At 26.4% G+C, this 25,786-nt stretch overlaps 6 protein-coding genes across 6 annotated transcripts; 3 read left to right on the forward strand and 3 right to left on the reverse strand.

Annotated features, from left to right (window-relative positions):
- Nucleotides 1-1,457: 1,457 nt before the first annotated feature.
- Nucleotides 1,458-1,946, forward strand: OCT59_027148 (uncharacterized protein; the record flags this gene model as incomplete). The annotated part of the gene is made up of 1 exon (XM_066136753.1): nucleotides 1,458-1,946. One exon carries the CDS (start codon nucleotides 1,458-1,460, stop codon nucleotides 1,944-1,946), a length of 489 nt encoding a protein of 162 aa, XP_065993210.1.
- Nucleotides 1,947-5,867: 3,921 nt separating this feature from the next.
- OCT59_027149 (uncharacterized protein) lies at nucleotides 5,868-6,107 on the forward strand (the record flags this gene model as incomplete). Its single annotated transcript, XM_066136754.1, has 1 exon — nucleotides 5,868-6,107. One exon carries the CDS (start codon nucleotides 5,868-5,870, stop codon nucleotides 6,105-6,107), a length of 240 nt encoding a protein of 79 aa, XP_065993211.1.
- A 3,090-nt stretch (nucleotides 6,108-9,197) lies between these two features.
- OCT59_027150 (uncharacterized protein) lies at nucleotides 9,198-10,334 on the forward strand (the record flags this gene model as incomplete). The annotated part of the gene is made up of 4 exons (XM_066136755.1): nucleotides 9,198-9,548; nucleotides 9,610-9,912; nucleotides 9,981-10,016; nucleotides 10,299-10,334. 4 exons carry the CDS (start codon nucleotides 9,198-9,200, stop codon nucleotides 10,332-10,334), a joined length of 726 nt encoding a protein of 241 aa, XP_065993212.1.
- A 79-nt stretch (nucleotides 10,335-10,413) lies between these two features.
- On the reverse strand, nucleotides 10,414-12,183 carry OCT59_027151 (uncharacterized protein; the record flags this gene model as incomplete). The annotated part of the gene is made up of 3 exons (XM_066136756.1): nucleotides 10,414-10,824; nucleotides 10,894-11,133; nucleotides 11,287-12,183. 3 exons carry the CDS (start codon nucleotides 12,181-12,183, stop codon nucleotides 10,414-10,416), a joined length of 1,548 nt encoding a protein of 515 aa, XP_065993213.1.
- Nucleotides 12,184-16,727: 4,544 nt separating this feature from the next.
- On the reverse strand, nucleotides 16,728-16,958 carry OCT59_027152 (uncharacterized protein; the record flags this gene model as incomplete). Its single annotated transcript, XM_066136759.1, has 1 exon — nucleotides 16,728-16,958. One exon carries the CDS (start codon nucleotides 16,956-16,958, stop codon nucleotides 16,728-16,730), a length of 231 nt encoding a protein of 76 aa, XP_065993214.1.
- Nucleotides 16,959-17,797: 839 nt separating this feature from the next.
- Nucleotides 17,798-22,092, reverse strand: OCT59_027153 (uncharacterized protein; the record flags this gene model as incomplete). The annotated part of the gene is made up of 4 exons (XM_066136760.1): nucleotides 17,798-18,210; nucleotides 18,544-18,778; nucleotides 18,856-19,010; nucleotides 19,251-22,092. 4 exons carry the CDS (start codon nucleotides 22,090-22,092, stop codon nucleotides 17,798-17,800), a joined length of 3,645 nt encoding a protein of 1,214 aa, XP_065993215.1.
- Nucleotides 22,093-25,786: the final 3,694 nt, after the last annotated feature.

Here is a 25,786-nt window from a genome sequence, read left to right on the forward strand (position 1 = left end):
TATGTGAAGAAAATTCTCTTTCTTTAAAATCACAATTTATTCAACAACCTGTTACATCACATCTTAAAGGATTTAATTTAATGCCAATTATTTTTCCAAATATTGAACAATATCAAATAGTGATGTATAAAGAAGGTTCTTCATTAGCCTTTGGAAGATTTTTAAATATTAATGAAGTTAATCAACAGATAAAAATACAACATTTAGTTAGAAAATCAGACGTTAATGAAAAAAATTTAATATTAGAGTTTTGTAAAGGTTGTAATAGAGGAATATTTTCATCATCATTGTCGAAACCCATATGTTATTTATCTATTTCTTCACATAATGTATTTTTTATTCGACATAATTCTTTAAAGAGAAATTCATTTAAAGAAGGTTTTAAATTATTGGGAAATCAATTTCAAGAACTTAACAAAGTATTAGAATTACATTTACATTTCCAACTCCATCCACATTTATATATACCTCCTGATATTCGTCATCATGAATATATGTGTTTATATAAATTTAATATTATAGATAATTATATTGATTTATCAATTGACAAACCTCACTTATATTATATCAAACAAAAATTAGAAACTTATGTTGAACGAGAATTCCATTGTTATACAGATGGTTCAGTTAAAGATTTAGGTAAACCTTCTGTAAGTTTAGTTTATGGAACAACATTTTACACACCACAAAAACAATTTATAGATCAATTTTATTCAAGTGGAGAAAATAATATTTCGGTAGTAAAGTCTGAATTATTACCACTTTTAATCAGCCTAATAGTAATGCCGAAACAATCAACAGTTCATATTTTTACAGATAATGATCAAAATTTTTCAACATTCCATAAATTACAGTCAAAAAATTTTAAAATAACACCAAGACAATATTTTAAAATGATAAATAATGGAATCCTTTGGCAAATAATAATGGAAATAATAGAAATTTTATCTTTAAATATAACCTTATTTAAAGTACAAGCACATGCCGAAGATATATATAATAATTTTGTTGATCAACAGGTAGCACGTATTCATGATGAGGTAGATCTACATAGTATTAACATAAGAAACCAACCACTTCAGCTAATACGATATATCCCTAGTTGGAATAATGTTATTATTGAAAAACCATTAAGAAAATTTTTAAGATTAACAACAAATGTCACCAATTTAGAAAAATTCCTAAATCTTAATAGGAATGCGAAATACCGACAACTGGATATAGATATTAAAAATACTTTTTCTCTTTTAAAAGGAGAAGAAGGATCTTTATATACTACATTTGCTGAAAATAAAATAAGACGAAGGAAAATACAGTTAATGATAGAAGAACTTCCCTGTATTCACCAAATCCAAAAAAGTCTGAACAGCCTTTATAAGGATAGATTATGTCCAATATGTGAGAATGAGGAAGAAGACTTTAATCATATATGGTTGTGTGTAGACCGATCATTAGATATGTTAACTTTAGTATCATCAACTAAAACAGCATTGAAAGAATCTATATTATCTCATATAGATAACAATGAAACGCATATAGATAATCAAGAAATTAATGATCTGGATATTTGGGATATAAATATAGATAATAACAAATTTACATTTATAGACTTAATAAAAGGCTTTATCCCAAAAAATTTGTCACATTTTATAGATCGTTTCAGCAAACAAAAGAAATTAACATCAAAAATTTTATACCAATTTAGAATGAAAATGGGACATCATATTTTCCATGAATATTGGTTGAAACGTTGTCAAGAAATGGAGAAAAAAGACAAAGATTTAGGAATTAATAAAAATCTAAAGAAAAGGCATTATGGTGTTGATTGTTTATATAGATTAAGACAACAGTCAACAATTAATAAATATGAAGATTTAATAGGAATTAGGAACAATATATATTATGGTAGTGATATATTAGGATACTACGATAGTTGTACTCCTTAAAATAGTATTGTTACAGAATTTATTGTATTTTATTAATTTATTTTATTTGGTGCCTTTCAATTACAGTACTATTTAAGGTGGGTCTGGCCTTTTTTCTGCGAGAAAACTGGATGGATTTGAGGGTGTAGCTAGTGATTCAACTCACGTTTGCTTATCCTGATTGCATGCCCTTTGTCGTAGATCTTAGTGTAGCTAATTTCTATTAATTTTGTAGTATTGTAATTTTTATTTTTATTTGTATTTTATATCTTATTTAATAAAGTTAACGTTGTGTACATCTTAAAAAAAAAAAAAAAAAAAAAAAAAAAAATATATTATATATATTAACAAGTTAACATTAAACATGGCAGGGAGCTATAGTCATAGTATAATTAGAACTGTAATAATTCTGACTTTTTTTTTAATTAAGTTGGTTTATACTACCATACAGTATCATAATTATGATAAATAGTTTTTAAGATTTAAAGAGAATTTCTAAATTTTAACTGGTGGAAAAATTACTGGTAGATCATGTGATTGTGTATTAAATATTCATGTGATTTATTATGATGATGCAATTTCATTTGGCTCGCTTCGCTCGCCGGGCTTTTCTAGCCAAACCATAACTTTCACTTTATTTGCAAAATTTTTGATTATATTTAACATATCTATAAAAAAAAATGAGAAATTACTCTTAACTAGCTATTAACATAATTTTTTTCTCATTTGGTAAAGGATGATCATTTTCGGTTTATTTTACTTGTTAATCATTTTTGGCTTAGTTATTTCACTTGTTAATCATTTTAAGGTTAATTATCTTGATTGTTTATTTTTTGGTTTAAAAATAAAAAAATATATATATCAGAATATGTGATTAACTTTAAATAACAATACAGAAAGATTGTTTATTACTTGATAAAGCATTTATTTAATATTTACTATCATCATTTTTGGAATTACGGCTCTGGAAAAAAATTTTTCACGATTATATTGTAATAAAACAATTCTACTATCCGATTGCTGATCATTTTTAGTTCTGGAAAATTATGATAACTGAATATCATAATAATAAGACAATGATAATGAAATTTTACCATTTAGTTGTTGTTTATTGTTTTGTTTCAAAATAAAAAATTACTTGATATAACATTTATTTAATTTTATCATCCAATTGTTGAGAAAAAAAATTTTATGATAACATTATAATAAAACAACAATTTTATTATCTGATTGTTAATCATTTTTAGAATTACTACCCTGAAAAAATTTTCATGATAGCATTATAACTAAAGTTGCCTGCCAAAACTCTACAGGCTATTGTCGAAATGTTGAAACTAAAACCTGTAGAAATGCCGAAATGCCGAAATAGTTTTGACATGTCAAAATTGTCGAAACCTAAAAATATTACGTTTCACGTAATAACTCGGCATCCAATGATCGTAGAAAGATGCACCATAGCTCGTTGGAATCGTCTCATAACGACGGGTCGAATGGTGGCTAGATCGTCTTTATACGATCACTGGATGCCGAGATATTGAGCGAAACGTCAAAAATCAGCATTTTGTATTTTGCGATACTGCGCCATTTGACGTTTCACTTAATAACTCGGCGTCCAATGATCATAGAAAGATGCACCATAGCTCGCTGGAATCGTCTCATAACAACGAGTCGAATGGTGGTTAAATCATCTTTTTACGATCATTGGATGCCGAGATAATAGATGAAACGTCAAACGGCGCAGTAGCGCAAAATACAAAATGCCGATTTTTGATGTTTCGCTTAATATCTCGGCATCCAGTGATCGTAGAAAGACGATTTAACCAACATTCGACTCGTCGTTATGAGACGATTCCAACGAGCTATGGTGCATCTTTCTACGATCATTGGACGCCGAGTTATTACGTGAAATGTAATATTTTTAGGTTTCGACAATTTTGACATGTCAAAATAGTTTTGACAATTTTGACATGCTAAAACTCCCTTATTTCGGCAGGCAACTTTAATTATAACGATAATGTAATGACGACGATAATGAAAATTTACCATTTGATTATTGTTTATTTTTTTGTTTAAAATAAAAAAAAAATGTATCTATATTTAAATAAGTAATAATACAAACAAATTGTTTATTTACATAATATTAAAATTTGTCATCCGGTTGTTGATCATTTTTGGCTAACAAAAAAATTATTCAGTTTTCACATGATTTGCTAAAAATTTTATCCCATAATTATTAAGCAAGAAAGATCATTCTATATAAGTGCAATATCACCCTATGGGTGGGTGGGTGGCGCGTCACGTTATTGTTATGACTTGAAATGATTGACATGTCATGATAGGTTAACGTTAACTTAACGTTAACATAAGATTAGTTTTTGAGTGATTTCCATTTTAAGATGCTGATCCCCCATCTTTGGTATTGATTTGCTGATTATATAAATACATTTCAAATCAAGCTTTTCTATTTTAGTACGATCGGCAACCAACAAATCTTTTAGTGTTTTAATAATATTTTCATCATCATTGTCGAAACCCATATGTTATTTATCTATTTCTTCACATAATGTATTTTTTATTCGACATAATTCTTTAAAGAGAAATTCATTTAAAGAAGGTTTTAAATTATTGGGAAATCAATTTCAAGAACTTAACAAAGTATTAGAATTACATTTACATTTCCAACTCCATCCACATTTATATATACCTCCTGATATTCATCATCATGAATATATGTGTTTATATAAATTTAATATTATAGATAATTATATTGATTTATCAATTGACAAACCTCACTTATATTATATCAAACAAAAATTAGAAACTTATGTTGAACGAGAATTCCATTGTTATACAGATGGTTCAGTTAAAGATTTAGGTAAACCTTCTGTAAGTTTAGTTTATGGAACAACATTTTACACACCACAAAAACAATTTATAGATCAATTTTATTCAAGTGGAGAAAATAATATTTCGGTAGTAAAGTCTGAATTATTACCACTTTTAATCAGCCTAATAGTAATGCCGAAACAATCAACAGTTCATATTTTTACAGATAATGATCAAAATTTTTCAACATTCCATAAATTACAGTCAAAAAATTTTAAAATAACACCAAGACAATATTTTAAAATGATAAATAATGGAATCCTTTGGCAAATAATAATGGAAATAATAGAAATTTTATCTTTAAATATAACCTTATTTAAAGTACAAGCACATGCCGAAGATATATATAATAATTTTGTTGATCAACAGGTAGCACGTATTCATGATGAGGTAGATCTACATAGTATTAACATAAGAAATCAACCACTTCAGCTAATACGATATATCCCTAGTTGGAATAATGTTATTATTGAAAAACCATTAAGAAAATTTTTAAGATTAACAACAAATGTCACCAATTTAGAAAAATTCCTAAATCTTAATAGGAATGCGAAATACCGACAACTGGATATAGATATTAAAAATACTTTTTCTCTTTTAAAAGGAGAAGAAGGATCTTTATATACTACATTTGCTGAAAATAAAATAAGACGAAGGAAAATACAGTTAATGATAGAAGAACTTCCCTGTATTCACCAAATCCAAAAAAGTCTGAACAGCCTTTATAAGGATAGATTATGTCCAATATGTGAGAATGAGGAAGAAGACTTTAATCATATATGGTTGTGTGTAGACCGATCATTAGATATGTTAACTTTAGTATCGTCAACTAAAACAGCATTGAAAGAATCTATATTATCTCATATAGATAACAATGAAACACATATAGATAATCTAGAAATTAATGATCTGGATATTTGGGATATAAATATAGATAATAACAAATTTACATTTATAGACTTAATAAAAGGCTTTATCCCAAAAAATTTGTCACATTTTATAGATCGTTTCAGCAAACAAAAGAAATTAACATCAAAAATTTTATACCAATTTAGAATGAAAATGGGTCATCATATTTTCCATGAATATTGGTTGAAATGTTGTCAAGAAATGGAGAAAAAAGACAAAGATTTAGGAATTAATAAAAATCTAAAGAAAAGGCATTTTGGTGTTGATTGTTTATATAGATTAAGACAACAGTCAACAATTAATAAATATGAAGATTTAATAGGAATTAGGAACAATATATATTATGGTAGTGATATATTAGGATACTACGATAGTTGTACTCCTTAAAATAGTATTGTTACAGAATTTATTGTATTTTATTAATTTATTTTATTTGGTGCCTTTCAATTACAGTACTATTTAAGGTGAGTCTGGCCTTTTTTCTGCGAGAAAACTGGATGGATTTGAGGGTGTAGCTAGTGATTCAACTCACGTTTGCTTATCCTGATTGCATGCCCTTTGTCGTAGATCTTAGTGTAGCTAATTTCTATTAATTTTGTAGTATTGTAATTTTTATTTTTATTTGTATTTTATATCTTATTTAATAAAGTTAACGTTGTGTACATCTTAAAAAAAAAAAAAAAAAAAAAATATATTATATATATTAATTATATATATATATATATATTATTGTTTTGTTTTATTATTTATAATTATAAATATGTTTTCTATTTATATTTCTATATTGTTTTATATATTGTTTTATATTTATAACTAGGTGTAACCCGTCGCGCTGCGCCGGGGATAAAACTTCTTAGTATTTTGATAATAAATATTTACAATATGGTAAGGTTAGACTAATAAATTTATATAATTTATATAATTTACATATTTAATTCTATTTCATCATTTTTAGGTCCTTTAGTTCTTCCAGTAAGGTTCAGTTGTTTTTCACTTTACATTTCGTTTTTTACTCATTTTTTTATTTTTTATTTTGTTTCTGTTTCATATTTCGTTTTTCACTAATTTAATTTGTTTTTTTTCAGATATTTTAGTTCTTTCAGTTCTACAATCAATAAAGGTATTTTTTTTATTTTTTTTTATTTTTTTTTATTTCGTTTTTATCTTATATTTTATTTCTTACTAACTTCATTTTTTGTTTACTTTATGGTTTATTTTTTACTTTGTTTCCTCATGATCACTTTTTATTTTTGTCTCTCATCATTTTTACTTTATACTACTTCTCATTATTTGTCTCCCATTATTTTCTATTACATCTTCATTTTCCATTATTTCATTTTCTCTCCTATTTACTTCCCATCATTTCTTTTGTCTCTCAATCACTTCTTTTCATTTCCATTACTTCTTTTCGTCTCTCATCACTCCTTTTTATCTTTCATCATTCCTCTTTGTCTTCCATCACTTCTTTTCGTCTCCCATCACTCCTTTTTGTCTCCCATTACTTCTTTTGTCTTCTATCACTTTTTTTCGTCACCCATCACTTCTTTTCGTCACCCATCACTCCTCTTCGTCCCTCATCACTCCATTTTGTCTCTAATCACTCCTTTTTGTCTCCCATTACTCCTCTTCGTCATCCATCACTCCTTTCCATCACCCATCACTCCTCTTCGTCCCTCATCACTCCTTTTCGTCTTCCATCACTTCTTTTCGTCTCCCATCACTTCTTTTCGTCACCCATCACTCCTCTTCGTCCCTCATCACTCCATTTTGTCTCTAATCACTCCTTTTTGTCTCCCATTACTCCTCTTCGTCATCCATCACTCCTTTCCATCACCCATCATCCTCTTCGTCTCCCATCACTCCTTTTCGTCTTCCATCACTTCTTTTCGTCACCCATCACTCCTCTTCGTCTCTTATCACTCCTTTCCACTCCTCTTCGTCTACAATCACTCCTTTTCGTCTCCCATAACCCCTCTTCATCTTCCCATCACTCTTTTTTATCATCCATCATGTCCTATTTTTCCTTTTTGTTTCCTATCACTTCTCATTACTCTTTTTTACTCCCTTTCTTCTTCTATTACTTTCCATTACTCCATTGTTATTTCATTTTTTTTATTAGCATCTTTCTCCTTGATCATTGTCATTTACTTATCTTTTTTATTTATTGTTATTGTTTTTTTTATTGTATCACTTCATTAAAAATAAATACAGTGATTTTTTTCTTTAAAATCGAAAATGTGGGACTTAAATTTTAAAAAATTTCATTTAATAAGATTATTTTGAATAAATATGTTTGCAAAAAAAATTTTTTAAGAAATATCTTCGCAATAAAATTTTGTTTAACCGATCAAAAATTAGCTAAGTTAAAAAAATCTATACGTTTGCCGATCAAATAAATGGCCTTAACTTTTAAGTTTAAATCAGGCACTGAATCATGCTACACAATTCAAGATTATTTATACAGACTTAATCTAAACGTTAGAAGATCGACATGTATTTTTTTATAGAAGATGATTCGGGGCAAAAATTTCCCCTTGCGAACAAAGGTTGTTTAAATATGTTTTTTACTTTAGGGTTAAATAATAATAAATAATATAATTAAATAACAATAGAAAAATAATAAATATTACTTCTGACTAATGATAAAAATTACCAAGAATACTGCGGATGGTTCGGTAGATCAGTATTGTTTACTGCTGACAAGTTTTTTTTTTTTAAAAAAAAAACTAATCATTTTTATTTTAGTATGATTGTACAAATAAAAAAAATATATTCGAAATAATTTCTCAACATTTAATTCCAGTTAATTAATTAAAATAAAATAACTGTTTATAAAAATTTCCATTTAGTCTTTTTAAATTAATCTTTGGACAAAATTTTTATTATAATTCTTTAGAAACGAAAGATTCAAAATGATCAGCAACCTTACTGCGGAATATTTTTTATTATTGATCGAACTAACTAAATAAAATAAATTCTGCGCATAATCTATTCCATATTTATTTATTTGATTGATTATTAATGTATTTTTTAGTTAGATTTGTTTGGCTAAATTCTTTTTTACTGAGAATAAACAATTTTTTATTTACAATTTTTTTTTTTGCTTTTTGCTGACATTTTTTTTTTACCGAGATTTTTTTTTTTAATAACAATTCCTTTTTTGGTTTATCGCCGTTTTCGAATTACTGTGATCGGCAATTTTTTAATTTTAATAAAAAAAATTGATTTCCAGAATTTCAAAAAAAAATTGATCACGTTATACATATAAAATTGTGTAAATTTGATCTACGTAGTGTTAAGCCATTATTGTATCACATTCGTTGTATTTTTTTGCTATTCGCTTCGTGTTTTTACAAGTAACTTAGAGACCGATTTTAACTGATTCCTAATCGGCTCCAACCCTTCTATCCGATTTCAAAATATTTACAGACAAAAACCATAATAAATATATTTTTTTTTTGCTAAAAGACCTCAAACATGCCTCAAGAATTTAGCGAAGATTTATGCTGGCGTATTATTTATCTTCACATTGATAGATTTTCTACTGCAGATATTGCTAATACATTATACGTGAGTAAGGGTTTTGTAAATAAGATAATAAGGAGATATAACCGTTGGGCATGTGTTAAAAATCCTTTCAAAGGTATTCCTGGTCGTAGAAAACTATTTAGTAGAGCAGATATGGCTGTACTTAGAAATCTTGTAGCAGAAAAAGCAGACTGGTATTTGGACGAATTAGTATATGAAATGGAGTGTCTAACTGGAAAAAGAGCATCTATTGCAGCTCTTTGGCGTTCACTTCAATACATGGGAATTACTCGAAAAAAAGTAAGTAATTTATTTATATTATGAATTTTTGAAATAAATATTTATTTTTTATTCAATACAGTTACATAAGGCAGCACTGGAAAGAAATGATATTATACGTGCACATTATTTAGGTGTTATTGGTGAACATTACACCCCAAACCAGTTGATTTTCCTTGATGAAAGTGCTAAAGATGAGAGGAGTCTATCAAGATTATATGGATATTCTCCTCGCAATATACGCGCACATAAAAAAGTTGTGTTTGTACGAGGAAAAAGATATACAATTTTACCTGCTCTTACATTAGAAGGATTTGTTGCTGTTGATATATTTGAAGGAGCATGTGATAGAAAAAGATTTGTTGATTTTGTTCTTGATCAAGTGGTAAATAATAATTATACAAGTTTATTTATTTATTTATTTTATATTCTAATTGATAAATTTATCTTTAGGTACCAATAATGAACCCATATCCAGATAATAATAGTGTAATTATTATGGATAATGCAAAAATACACCATGACGATGAATTAATAGCACTATTAAGAGGATTAGGATGCCATGTTGTTTTTCTTCCACCATATTCACCTGATTTCAATCCTATCGAAACTGCATTTTCAACTATCAAATCATGGATCAGGCGTAATCGTGATTTTATGGAAGCTTATAATGATCCTATACATGCATTATTAGTTGCATGTAGTCAAATAACGTCTCAAATGGCACAAGCATTTTTTGAAGCATCAATTTATATTTGATAATCAATTTAGAATAAAAAAAATAGAAATATAACCAATTTAGAATAATAAAATAAAAAACTGGAACAAGAATTTATATTTGAAATATTATCTTTATTATATTATATGATAATCAAAATACATTAGGTCAATATTGTTGCGCTGCTTGTTTAATATTTTTTTGCCATCCAATTTTCACCACGCCTAACTTTTGCAATTGCTCATCTGTTAAATCTTTTATAGCATTAACTGTAATTTCTTCTTCAAGAAATGCATCTTCAAATTTAGCATATATATTATTACAATTATATTTCAGGTCTAAGTTATTAAGAAACTCACCAATTGATGGTAATTTGCTTGATGAAGGTAATTCCAAATGAGTATTTGTCGGATTTTGATAAACTTGACTTGGTAATTGAATAAAAATAGGAGTAGGCGTATTGGATGTTTGACTATTTTGCATTTGCGTTGCAGAATTATTTTTATTGATAAATACACTTGATTTCATATCAAATACTGGATAAGATGGAGGAATATCATAGGTTGTTCCTTTGTTTATCTAAACAAAATTAATAATTAGTAGGTATCATTTTTCATTTGAATTTATAAAAAAGCATACTTTACATACAATTTCACGAGCCCAAAGTTGTAATCTAGAAGGATTAAGCTGCAAATGCCGACCATCTTGAATAAAACATGGAGTAGAATGTAAATCACATTTATACATTTCAACCAAATCAGCAATGACTTCAGATCTTCTTTTCTCCTCTTTTGATAAATCATCTTCTCTTAGTGAACGAGATTTCTTTTTCTTTTTGGTTTGTATTTCAATTTCTTCAGAAGATGATCTAATATTATCATCAGAATGCTAAAAAATTATAAATGTTAAATATTTTTGCCTATTATCTCGCATTATACATAAAATACTTTACCTTTTTATGTTTCCTATTTTTTTTTCTGTCACGTTATTCTTCACAATTACTACCACTATCACTGACATTTTTTTCCCAGTTAATGTTACCTTTTGATATTCACTAATAAATTCCTGAAAATCCAATTTATCTTCAAGTGTATTTGATGGTCCACGTGCATTTACAGCTTTATACGAAATAGTATAACTGTATTTTGATTTTGTTTCTTTTTCTAGAATTTTTTTAGTTGCTAAATTTATTTTTTCTGTAAAATTTTTATAACTAGCAGGCCGAATAGTTAGAGTTTTTGCTGTAGGGATTTTTATATTATTATTTTTTACAACTAATTGTATTTTTATTTCCTCAATAATATCAACTTCTTCATATTTTTTATTGTCATTATCACTTTCTTCATCATAATCTCCATTATCATCGTCTTCTTCATAGTTTTCATCATTAACATCACTATCTTTGTCATAATAATCATCATCTTTATTATTAAAATCTTTATCATCGTCTCCTTCATCTTCTATTTCATTATCATTGTCTTTTTCGTTTTCTTTCTTATTATTATAACTTCCCACTTTTCTTTTACTATTTTCTGTTGGCAAATCATCTATTGAAATGATTTCTTCATTGTTTATCTGAGCTTTCCTATTGCTTTTTTTGTTACTTTTTAGTTGAGATTTTTTATCACTAGTTTTTAATCGTTGAAGTTTACTATTACAAGCACTGCAAGTAGTATAGGAAAAGTTTTTTTCAAAATTATTATTGTAACCAAATTTAGTATTTATATCTAGTAAAAAATTATTGAGTTTTGGAAAAATTTGGTTTGTAGTATAAGCACGTTGATATATTTGTTGTCCATGCAGTGGTTTTTTAACTCTTGATATTTTATCTTTCTGACACTTGCACGGATTTTCTTGTGGAAGTTTGAAACAACGCAAACACTTTTGACATATATAACAAATACCGGGAAGGTAATTGCAAGTTAAATTTTCCGCCATTTAAATAACTCCAAACGCGAAAAATTACTTCAACTTCTTTTTCGCGTAAGTATTATATAATCTATTTACTAATTACTATATTAAGTAAATGACCAGTTTTATAAAAAATTGACCAATAATTATTTAGAAAATTTTACAAGGAATATTTGCATGTGTTTTGGCTTATTTTTAGGTTGTTTTCGGTTATTTTCGGTGTTTTCAGTATTTTTTAATTATAAATGATCGACATCACCTGATCACAGTAATTCGAAAACGGCGATAATATTTTTCTTAGATTTATTTTTAATAATTTTTTTTTAGATTTTTTTGGTTAAATTTTTTTATCAACAATAAAGCATTTTTTTATTATCAATTTTTTTTTTTCTTAACATTTTTTTTCGCTGACATTTTTTTTTAATAACTAAATTTCTTTTTAAGGTAATTTTTTTTACTTAGATTTATTTTTTAAGTTAATAAGCTTTTTCTGTTAGATTATTTTTTTTCGGTTAGATCTATTTTACCAAAAATAAACTATTTTTTAATTTTTTTTTTTTGCTTTTTTGGCTTACATTTTTTATTTTTTTGATTTCTTTTTCGGGTTTAATTGTTTTTTTTTTTTTTAAATAATTTTTTTTTGTTGGATTTTTTTGATTAGACTTTTTTTACCAAGAATCTTTTTTACCAAGAATTTTTTTTAATAATAATTTCCTTTTTTTGGTTTATTTTACCGAGAATCTTACAAGATATACTTTTTTTCTGATAATAAATAAACAAATGAGATCTTTTTTTTTTAAATAAATAAAATTATGACATGTTAATTTTTTTGTTTTTTAGTAATTTTTTTATTTTTTAATAATATAGATTTAAATAAAATATAATAACCAATGATTTTTTTATTTTTAAATTAAATCTTCAGGTTGCATCTTTGGTTTTGAAACGGAAGATTCAAAAGGAGCAACCTTGCTGCGGGTGATAGTATATTTTTTATTATTGATTGAACTAACTAAATAAAATAAATCCTGCGCCTAATCTATTCCATATTTTTATCAGATAGAGCTATTTATTTGATTGATAAATTATGGCGCGCCAATGTGGACAGATTGGTATTTTATTAATACCAACTCCTGCTATTTAAATAATACTAGCTCTTGTATTTTAAAATTACTGATTTTGCCTAAAATGGGGGTCATCTAAAGCCGTGTTCGATCATGTGACTTGACATTTTATGAATAAGCCATTTTTTTATGAACTAAGATTAATGTAAGTATGAAAGTTATAGAATAAGTGTATTTTGGCCTGCTTTACAAGTTTACTTAGTGAAAAAAAGCTGGTTTTAAACACTGTTTTTGACTTTACATATGAATGAATAATCTTTGCCGATCATATCCAAAAATGGATGACGAAAATGAAAAAATTCAAATAAGTCAAAAACGGTGTTCAAAACCCCATGTTGCGCACTAAGTAAACTTGCACAGCAGGCTAAAATACACATACTATGTGTAACTTGAAAGTTTTATGTATTGGCGAAAAAGTTTTATTTGTAAAAAATAAATTTTTACAAATCACGTGATCGAACATGGCTTTAGACGAACCCCTAAAATGGCAATTCCTTTTTATATTATTAGACAGATTTGTATTTATTTAATACCAAATTCCTCTAATTAAATATTACCAACTCTTGTAATTTTAAAATTAAAATTAGCAGATCTTTTTTCTTTAATAGACAGATTCATATTTTTATTGCCTCCTTTTTTCATTAGAAGATCTTTTTTCTTTAATAGACAGATCTGTATTTTTTTATTATTAGCTCTGACGATCATTTTTATTCGCTAAATCTCACTGCAGGTGGTCCTTACCGCAGGTGATTTTATTCCGGCCAAATTATAATTCCAGCTGGAGTTAATTGTGTAACCTAATAAAAAGTTTTTGACTTTTTTAGTAACAATGTGGTATAAAAATTGCACCGATGAGTTCGGAAGATGCCCGTTTATAATCAAATATGCAGTTGAATTTTGTGTAGCCTCACTGCATAAATCACTTTACTTAAGAAATCTATTTCGTAATGGTCAAAAGTGGTCTATTTGACCTTAAAAGTGGTCAAACTTGACCATTAGTTACCTTATTGATGGTTAAAAGTGATCAAATGACCATCAGTTGCCTTAATTGATGGTCAAAAGTAGTCTATTTGGCCTTAAAAGTAACCATAAACTACCTTACTAATTAATGGTTAAAAGTGGTCAAATATGCACTCGCCTTTAACTACCAATTTATATTAGTATAACCAAACAGAAAATTTTCGAAAAATTCCTATGTGCTATATGACCACTTTCTAGAGTCAAATAGACCACTTTTGACCATCAATTAAGGTAGCTGATGGTTACGTAATTCACGTTTGCCACTTTTAAGGTCAAATAGACCACTTTTGACCATTACGAAATAGATTTCTTAAGTAAAGTGATTTATGCAGTGAGATTACACAAATTTAACTGCATATTTACTTATAAACGGGTATCTTTCGGATCCATTAGTGCAATATTTATACCACATTGTAACTAAAAAAAATCAGAAACTTTTTTTATTAGGTTACACAAATGAATTTGGCTGGAATTATAATTTGACCTGTGAAATCACCTGCAGTGAGATTTAGCAGATCTGCTAATGAATAAAAATGATCATCAGAGCTAATAATAAAAAAATATAAATCTGTCTGGTAAAGAAAAAAGATCTGCTAATGAAAAAAGGGGATAATAAAAAATATAAATCTGTCTATTGAAGAAAAAAGATCTGCCAATTTTAAAATTACAAGAGTTGGTAATATTTAATTAGAGAAAGTTACTAATAAATAAATATGAATCTGTCTAATAATGCAAAAAGAAATTGCCAAATCTGCCACTTGCAGTAATATTAAAATACATGAGCTGGTATTATTTAAATAGCGGGAGTTGGTATTAAAAAAATACCAATCTGTCCACATTGGCACGCCATAATAAATTCATGTTGATTATTAATGTATTTTTTGATTAGATTTTTTTGGCTAAATTCTTTTTTACCGAGAATAAACAATTTTTTTATTTACATTTTTTTTTTGCTTTTTTGCTGACAATTTTTTTTTACTGAGATTTTTTAATAACAATTTCTTTTTTGGGTTTAATATTTTTTTACTTAGATTTATTTTTAATAATTTTTTTTTAATGCGAACAAACTTTTTTTTTATTAACAATTTGTTTTTTTTTTGTTTTTTTTTGCTGCTATTTTTTTTTTATCAAGATTTTTTTTAATAACTAAATTTCTTTTTAGGGTTTAATATTTTTTTTTATTTAGATCTATTTTTAAATTAATAGTTTTTTCTGTTAGATTAATTTTTTTTTGGTTAGCGAAAATAAACAATTTTTTATTAGTAATTTGATTTTTTTTTTACTTTTTTGCTGACATTTTTTTTTATCAAGATTTTTTTTTTAATAACTAAATTTCTTTTTCGGGTTTAATAATTTTTCTTTTTGTTAGATTTTTTTGATTAGACTTTTTTTACCGAGAACAATTTTCTGATTTTTTTTTGCTTAGGCATCTTTTTTTACAAAGAATTTTTTTTTAATAATATTTTTTTTTGGTTTATTTTATCAAGAAACTTCTTCATTAATTAACAAGATATATTTTTTTTTGATAATAAATAAACAAATGAGATTTTTTTAAAAAAAAATAACAATAATAAAATTATAGACATATTGTTAATTTTTTTTATTAAATAATTTTTTAATAATATAGATTTAAATAAAATATAATAGCTAAGGTCATATCACTTGAGTAGATAAACAAGATAATTTTTTGATATTCTTTTAGTTTAACTCAGATGAGATGGTTTGTTCAGGTGACACACCTGTATTATGCCAATTTTTCTTTTCGTATTGTTCTTCATTGTTGCATAAATAATAACTGATTACTAATGCATCTTCAGATGAAATGCTCAGTTCGGGTGGCACACCTGTATTATGCCAATTTTTCTTTTTGTATTGTTCGTTATTTATTGAAGTACTTTTATACAAAAAAATTGACACGCGTTTTATATATTAGTATAAAGCAATTTTTTTAAAATAAAAAGTATATATAGATGTATTGACATTTCTCTATAAATTTATTCATTTATATCTAAGATTATTTCTATTAAAAATCAAAGCAAAATAAATTTTAATAAAAAAAAATGTATTGCAATTTAAATACAATCTGCTATATTGATCAACATAATGAGACAGTTAGAAAGTCAAGTTTTGCTATGAGCATTGTTAATTCACAACATCAAAATATTAATATATATGTTCACGTTATTGCATTCTACCCAAAAGACATAATACGAGATAATGACTTAGAGAGATTTAACCAGGAAGATATTATCCAAATACAAGGAAATTTTCTGTTGTTGAAACAGAAGTGAATGATAATAAAACCAAAGTTATTAATGTATAAAACTAATAATTTTTATTCATCAGTTTTATTTAATCAAAATTTCTTTATACTAAAAAAAACTCGCTTTTTTTTAAAACAAAAAGGTATTGCATCTAGTATATGTGTGCTTAATCTAGATGAAGAAGATCTTCCTTATGCCCATTATCTGTTATACTAGAAGGTGTTGTATCTGATAATCCTGATATTGGTGATGATAAAATTATTTTAGGCTTGAATTCTAAAGAATACCTTGACAACTGGGATAATAACTCCCTGTAATTTGAACTATACCACTTCCCAAAAGATGTACATCTGTTACCAATTTCCAGTAAAATTTTACGTGGCTCTTCTTTGTACATAACAGGATATTTATCTATAATTGAAGATCTCCTCCTTATAAGAATAACCCAAATTAATTTTATTGAATCAACGCATAGTACATAATCACACAAATCCTCAGGTTATGCTTGGGAAAAAAAGCAGACTGAGGATTCTTTTACTCAACAATCATCAGCTGAAATAGTTAATTCATCATCAATGAAACAAAAAAAAAAGAGGAAAATGCCAAACATCAGTTTTATCTCATTCACAAAAGATTCCAAAGCTCCATCATTACCTGATGAAGATGATGATTCTCAAAATGTAATTAGTAACAAACAGGAGGAAGAAACCTTAACAGATAATACTGTAGATGAATAAAAAGAACAGAAAAAGAAAAGAGGAAGAAAAAGAAATAATTTACTAAAGGAAACAATATTTTTTTTTATTTGTGGTTTTTTTCATTTCTTAACTTATTAACTATCTTAATTTATTATATAATTAAATTTAGAATTCTATATAAATCTTTAAATTAGATGCAATATTACAAATTTTATATTTATAATTAATTACAATTATTTAAGCTAAGAATGGACAACTGATTAAAAAAAAATAATTATTACAATAAGTTAATTTAATATCCATCATTTATTTGTGTATTAACTGGCGGCAACACAGTCGCCGCACATCAGAATCCTCTAGTTATAATATTATTTTAAGGCAATAAATAATACTGATAAGTTCTTAATCTTATGAATATTAATCATAACAAATTTCAAATAATTATTATATCTGTATTTAAAATATTTATTTTATAGTAAAAATTGAAATACAATAACTGACAAATAGCCCAACAAATAAAGAATAAATAACAAAATTATTAAATATTAATTTCACATTCACCACAATCAGACATTTCTTCAACACAATCAGACATTTCTTCAATACAATCAGACATTTCTTCAACACAATCAGACATTTCTTCAACACAATCAGACATTTCTTCAACTAAGATTTCAGTAAGTTTACGACTTGTATGGTATGCTTGTGCATGAGATTGTATAATAGAAGCATTTGCTTGCTCTTGAACTAAAGTTTTGTTTGATTCTACAAATTCAAACATATCATCCCTTAATTTATTATCAATATTAGATACTTCAACTTTATAATTTCCATCTCTGTTTATTTTATAATGTTCATTAATACATCTAACCCACTCTGATATAATATCTTCAAGCATTGTTATGGTTGGTCTATTGGAAGGATCTGAATCCCAACATCTTTTCATTAAATCTATATAACATTTTGGAGTATTTTCAATAATTTCAGGGCGTTCCCCTTTACAAACACTCAAAATAAGGAGATGATCATGTGCTACATGATTAAATGGAGGAATACCTGATGTAAATTCCCACATTATCATTGAAAAACTATAAATATCACTTGCTGGTGTATAGGGTTTTTGTCTTAATGTTTCAGGTGCCATATAAGGTACAATTCCATAAATTTCATTAATTTTATTGTCAGAATCTTGTAAATCATTTATAGGTTTACATAATCCTAAGTCAATAATAAATAACTCATTATAATTATCTGATATTAAAATATTGCCATCATGAAAATCACCATGAGCTAAATTTGATTCATGAATTACTTTGAGCCCTAATACAATGTTTTTCAATAATTGTAACTTTTCTTGCCATTTAAATTTAATTATATCAGATAAACAATTTTTCAAACTTCCTTTTTTTGCATAACTCATTACTATTATATAATTTAAAGTATTTGGATCTTGGGTAAATCCAAAGAATTGAATAAATTTTGAAAATGATTTTTTCTGACAATTATAATGATATTTCCACTGTATAAATAATAAAACAAAATTAATTTTTGTAAAAGAAAAAAAAATTTGCTAAAAAATATAAATAATATATATACCTCATCCAGAAATTTACTATTTAAATTTGATGAATTATTAAGTGTTTTAAGAATAACCTCATAGCTTAATTGCCTATTCCATTGTTGTTTGTCAAAATTCCAACTAAAAATAGGCCCATCGAACCAGATAGCTTTATGAATTACACCAAAACCTCCTTTATCATGATAATTAATATTTGACAATTTATTATAAGGTATCCATTCTAAAATTTCATAACTATTTTTGGCATTTAGTTGTGAATCTTGAATAAATTTATCAATAAATTCATTTTTACTGGTCCACTTTGAAAAATCATGTTGAAATTGTTTGGCATTACATTGTTGACACCACTGGTAATTAGTATATAGCTGATTGCATATATTACATAATTCATTTTTAAAACCTATTTTGTTACTTTCTGTTTTTTTTTGACGCCAATAAAAGGCTTTTTCTAAATTCTTTTCCGTTCCTACTCCATTTTTATAAAATATGGCTAAATTATGCATTGAATCAGTGAAACCATTTTCTGCTGCTTTTTGATACCAATAAAAGGCTTTTTCTAAATTCTTTTCCGTTCCTTCTCCATTTACATAACATAAGGCCAAATTATGCATTGCTTTAGTATCACCATTTTCTGCTGCTTTTTGATACCAATAAAAGGCTTTTTCTAAATCCCTTTCTGCTCCTTCTCCATTTACATAACATATGGCTAAATTATGCATTGAATCAGGGAAACCATTTTCTACTGCTTTTTGATACCAATAAAAAGCTTTTTCTAAATTCTTTTCGGTTCCTTCTCCATTGTAATAACATACGGCTAAATTATGCATTGCATTAGTAACACTATTTTCTGCTGCTTTTTGATACCAATTAAAGGCTTTTTCTAAATTCTTTTCTGTTCCTTCTCCATTTTTATAAAATATGGCTAAATTAAACATTGAATCAGTGAAACCATTTTCTGCTGCTTTTTGATGCCAATAAAAGGCTTTTTCTAAATTCTTCTCTGTTCCTTCTCCATTGTAATAACATAAGGCTAAATTATGCATTGAATAAGTAAGACCATTTTCTGCTGCTTTTTGATGCCAATAAAAGGCTTTTTCTAAATTCTTTTCTGTTCCTTCTCCATTTGCATAAAATATGGCTAAATTAAACATTGAATCAGTGAAACCATTTTCTGCTGCTTTTTGATACCAATAAAAGGCTTTTTCGAAATTCTTTTTTGTTCCTTCTCCATTTTTATAACATATGGCTAAATTCTGCATTGAATCAGTGTAACCATTTTCTGCTGCTTTTTGATACCAATAAAAGGCTTTTTCTAAATTCTTTTCTGTTCCTTCTCCATTGTAATAGCAATTGGCTAAATTATTCATTGAAACAGTTAAACCTTTTTCTGCTGCTTTTTGATACCAATAAAAGGCTTTTTCTAAATTCTTTTCTGTTCCTTTTCCATTGTAATAACAACTGGCTAAATTATTCATTGAAAAAGTTAACCCATTTTCTGCTGCTTCTTGATACCAATAAAAGGCTTTTTCTAAATTTGTTTCTGTTCCTTCTCCATTTACATAACATATGGCTAAATTATGCATTGATTTAGTAAAACCATTTTCTGCTGCTTTTTGATACCAATAAAAGGCTTTTTCTAAATTCTTTTCTGTCCCTTCTCCATTGTAATACCTTTTTGCTAAATTATGTATTGAATCAGTAAAACCATTTTCTGCTGCTTTTTGATACCAATTAAAGGCTTTTCCTAAATTCTTTTTTGTTCCTTCTCCATTGTAATAGCAATTGGCTAAATTATGCATTGAATCAGTGAAACTATTTTCTGCTGCTTTTTGATACCAATAAAAGGCTTCTCCTAAATTCTTTTTTGTTCCTTCTCCATTGTAATAGCAATTGGCTAAATTATGCATTGAATCAGTGAAACCATTTTCCGCTGCTTTTTGATACCAATAAAATGCTTTTTCTAAATTCTTTTCCGTTCCTTCTCCATTGTAATAGCAATTGGCTAAATTATTCATTGAATCAGTGAAATTATTTTCTGCTGCTTTTTGATACCAATAAAAGGCTTTTTCTAAATTCCTTTCTGTTCCTTCTCCACCATAATATCTATTGGCTAAATCATGCATTGCTTTAGTGAAACCATTTTCTGCTGCTTTTTGATACCAATAAAATGCTTTTTCTGAATTCTTTTCTGTTCCTTCTCCATTGTAATAGCAATTGGCTAAATTATTCATTGAATCAGTGAAATTATTTTCTGCTGCTTTTTGATACCAATAAAAGGCTTTTTCTAAATTCTTTTTTGTTCCTTCTCCATTGTAATAGCAATTGGCTAAATTATTCATTGAATCAGTGAAATTATTTTCTGCTGCTTTTTGATACCAATAAAAGGCTTTTCCTAAATTCTTTTTTGTTCCTTCTCCATTGTAATAGCAATTGGCTAAATTATGTATTGAATCAGTGAAACCATTTTCTGCTGCTTTTTGATACCAATAAAATGCTTTTTCTAAATTCTTTTCCGTTCCTTCTCCATTGTAATAGCAATTGGCTAAATTATTCATTGAATCAGTGAAATTATTTTCTGCTGCTTTTTGATACCAATAAAAGGCTTTTTCTAAATTCTTTTCTGTTCCTTCTCCATTTGCATAAAATATGGCTAAATTAAACATTGAATCAGTGAAACCATTTTCTGCTGCTTTTTGATACCAATAAAAGGCTTTTTCTAAATTCTTTTTTGTTCCTTCTCCATTGTAATAGCAATTGGCTAAATTATGCATTGAATCAGTGAAACTATTTTCTGCTGCTTTTTGATACCAATAAAAGGCTTCTCCTAAATTCTTTTTTGTTCCTTCTCCATTGTAATAGCAATTGGCTAAATTATGCATTGAATCAGTGAAACTATTTTCTGCTGCTTTTTGATACCAATAAAATGCTTTTTCTAAATTCTTTTCCGTTCCTTCTCCATTGTAATAGCAATTGGCTAAATTATTCATTGAATCAGTGAAATTATTTTCTGCTGCTTTTTGATACCAATAAAAGGCTTTTTCTAAATTCTTTTCTGTTCCTTCCCCATTGTAATACCTTTTGGCTAAATTAAACATTACTACTCTATTACCATTTTCTGCTGATTTTTCTAAAGAGTTAATACATTCTTTACACCATAATTCTTCAGTAAAGGGTTTATTACTACAATATAAACAATTTTTGGGGTTTACTATATTAGTAACTGAGGTATTAGATTTACTGAGTTTGGTTTCCATTTAGAAATTTGTTTTACTAAAAAAATTATTATTTTTCTAGACAAATGTTTTTTTATAAGAAAACTTTCATGAATGAGTTACTTAAAAGGAATACTGATAACCAAAAGTAGAAAGTTACAATAAAAAAAATATTTTCGGGCCATAATTTTTCCGATGCACCGATCTACAATAAAAGAAAATATTTTCGGATCATAATTTTTCCGATACACAATAAAAAAATATTTTCGGGCCATAATTTTTCCGATGCAGATCTGCGTTTAGAAATTCCTTTAAAAATAAATACATTATGTAATGATAAAATTTGCCGTTCATGTGATTTAAATAAAAGGAAGTAATTGCATTTTCTTACAAAAATGAATATATAAAATACATTAAATTATTATTTAACGTATTTATAAAAAAAATTACTGTTAGTTTATAATTTTTTTTGTTACAGTCTTATATATATAATTCGTTAACAACGAATATATAAATTCTAATATTATTTTGCGTTATTTTCTCAACAATTAGTGATCAAGATTAAATTAATTTTTTATTCTATAATATATAAAAAAATTTGACATCATTTAAATTAATAATCATTAAAAATAAATTTATAATGACGATTTCTATTTGTTTTTAAAACATGGGTTTCCAAAAAAGAAAATTTTCTATGCTGATCATTTAATGTTGGGCTGAATTAAATTTAACGGGAAAACAGAAGAAAACCAAATCTGTTAAACAAGTCAAAATTGACACTAAAAACAAATTTCGACGCTTTAAGTAAAATTGCAGAACAGAAAAAATACTCACACCATACTATGTTCCTTTTAAATTATTTTTTATTAAAATTTTTTTTTATATAATTTTTTTCTATAAAGTCACGTAATACGAGTATGAACAATGAATAAATTAAGAAATTTTCATTTACATAAATTAAGTATAACAAATTTTTGGGAACCGGTCACATTTTATATAAAAAAAAATAACGAAATCTTCTTACGCTAAAAACTTAAAAGAATATAGCTTAACATACTGAAAAGCATAAAGGAGGAAAAGAAAAAAAAATTGATTGATAGATGTTCAGAAAATTATAAAAAATTGTTGCTTTCAATACTGTTTGTTTACTTGTGGGTATAATTTTCGAATTTATAATAATTATTTATTTAAGAAAATCAGTGCTTACCATAGTACCACAGAATCATGCTAAACCTAATCTGAACTAAGGGGAAAAAGAAATAATGTTAAAAATAAAAAAAACTGACACTTACTGTGAAACGAAGGAATATAAAGAAGATGGTCAATAAAAAAAAAAGAAACACATACATATTGTAAACAGTATCAAACTATATTTATAACTGTACAAAATTAATTCAACGTTTAAAATGAAAACCGGTAAAATATATATACTATTAAACTTAACACTTTATTTCCTCCATAACTTTTTTATTGCTTTTATTACTTTTCTATTAATCTTTATGTTTTTTTTTTTGAATTTATTAAAATGAATAGAATAAAGCAAAAAATAAAGTTTTTATTTCTGGTTTAAATTCACCCATGAAATATACCGTTCTAAGATATCATTTCTATAAAATAAATTAATTTGTCAAGAGGTAAGATAGTAAAATAAGTATGCCCGCGATATTTTTTAATTCATATTCAAAATACCTTTCCAAAAAAAGAAAAATGGTCAGACTTTGTTAAAGAAAGAAACTCCCAAAGAAAATCCCACTTACAAAGCGTACATCTGCATTTATAGTATAAAGTCGGTGGCTGCTTCGGGTTTATGTCAGGTAAGCGTATGGGCAATATACGTCGTAATCGTCGTATGTCAATAAATAAGGTCACGTGAGTTTGTCGAGAATCAGTCAGAATCACGTTGGTATGTTTATAAAAAACAACACGGAGTGGCTGAATTGTTGCAGATAATTAATCCACAACATAGTTTAGCGTGGTCTAGTTATCTCTATTATATTATATGTGAGACTAGACTTATTTTTTTGTTTTTGTATATTTTGGTTCAAGTTTAATTTAATTGTTAATTAAACTTAATGAAGCTGTACATGTAAAGTACACAAAAAGGTATTTTACAGCATATTTTTTTTTAAAGAGGGTTGATACATTTATTGATACGAAGCGAAGGCATTGTTAGTAATAGGTTTTAATAAAGAAGTTTCAAGAATTAACACAAATAGTGTCACGCTGATCATCTGATCATTTTAAAAAATTTCATAATTTCTAGATTTTTATTTTAAGCCCGATCCGGTCAGTGTTGAGTTTTCAAAAGGTAATGTGTGAATTATTTTCATTAGGCGGGCATATAATAGTAAAGGTGTCACTGTCTCACAGATCTCCATGCACATGTTCAAAGGGCTTTTTCATTTTTATAAATTTTTACGTAATATTTGTTACACAAAGAGCGTCCATATTGAGTATAAATAATGAAATTTATTCCCTTTTTTTTTTAAAAAAAAAAATATGTTGTATCTTAACAAAGACGTACTTTTTTTTATATTTGAAGAATTAAAAAATGATAAAAAGTCTCTTTATTCATGCATTTTAGTTAATAGAACTTGGTGTGAAGTAGCGATACCGATGTTATGGAAAAATCCCATGCAAAATACATTATCTAAGAAAGCAGAAAGCAATTTATTTGATGTAATATTTTCACATTTATCAGAAGAATCAAGAAATATTTTAAAAAATCGAGGAATTAATAACCTTATTATAGAAACAAATCAACGACCTTTATTTAATTATATTAATTTTTGGAAAGAATTGAATTTAAGTTTTTACAAATAATTAAATTTAATTCTTTTAGAAAGAGCAGATGTTTCAGAATTTATCGGAGAATCAAATTTACATATTATAGGAAATGAGATATTAAAAATATTTATTAATAAAAATACAAATTTTATTCAACTTTCAATTACACATGGTTTTGATTATATAAGCTACATCTTATTCCAGGGGCTGAATGTTGCTTATCAGAACTTGAATCCTTATCATTTGATTGTCATTATTATAAACCCGGTAAAAATGTTATAAATGGATTGGCTAGAATATGTAAATCGATTAAAAAATTAAGATTAATTTATACAGTTGTACCGATAATTCTGGGGTCATTGAAGTACAAAAAAATCTAAATGATGTTGGATTCACTTATCGTTCATGTGAAAGAAACTACAATGAATCATTTCACAAATCTCTTGAAGAAACTTTGTTTAAACATATAAATACTATAAAGTATTTAAGATTGGAAACCCATTACAAATATTTTTTCATTACCTTGTAAATTTATTAGGTTTAGAAATTGATAGTTCCATTATAAATTGGGATGATGAAAATTTATCATTCCCTACTTTAAAAATTTTAAAGGATTTCCATCTAAAATTTTAGCAAAATTAATTGAGAGCACAGAAGGAAATCTTTCCGAGATTAGTATTGATAGTGTAATTTATTAAAACTGTTCAAATCTTAGATATCTTAAATTATCAATTAATTGTATTGATTTATTCATTTCGGAAATTGAAAATTTATTAATTAATTGTAAATTATTAAATGAATTTATTTTTGAAATGTTGAATTTGTAGATTTATTTATTTGGGATGAATTGTTATTATATTAGCTAAGTCAGCACCAATTAAATTTAAGTTTATTCCATGATGTTTGACTCAAAAGATTTTAAATTATTTTTGACAATTGGAAACCTATA

Source organism: Rhizophagus irregularis, chromosome 7, assembly GCF_026210795.1.
Source record: "Rhizophagus irregularis chromosome 7, complete sequence".
NCBI classification, from domain to species: Eukaryota; Fungi; Glomeromycota; class Glomeromycetes; order Glomerales; family Glomeraceae; genus Rhizophagus; species Rhizophagus irregularis.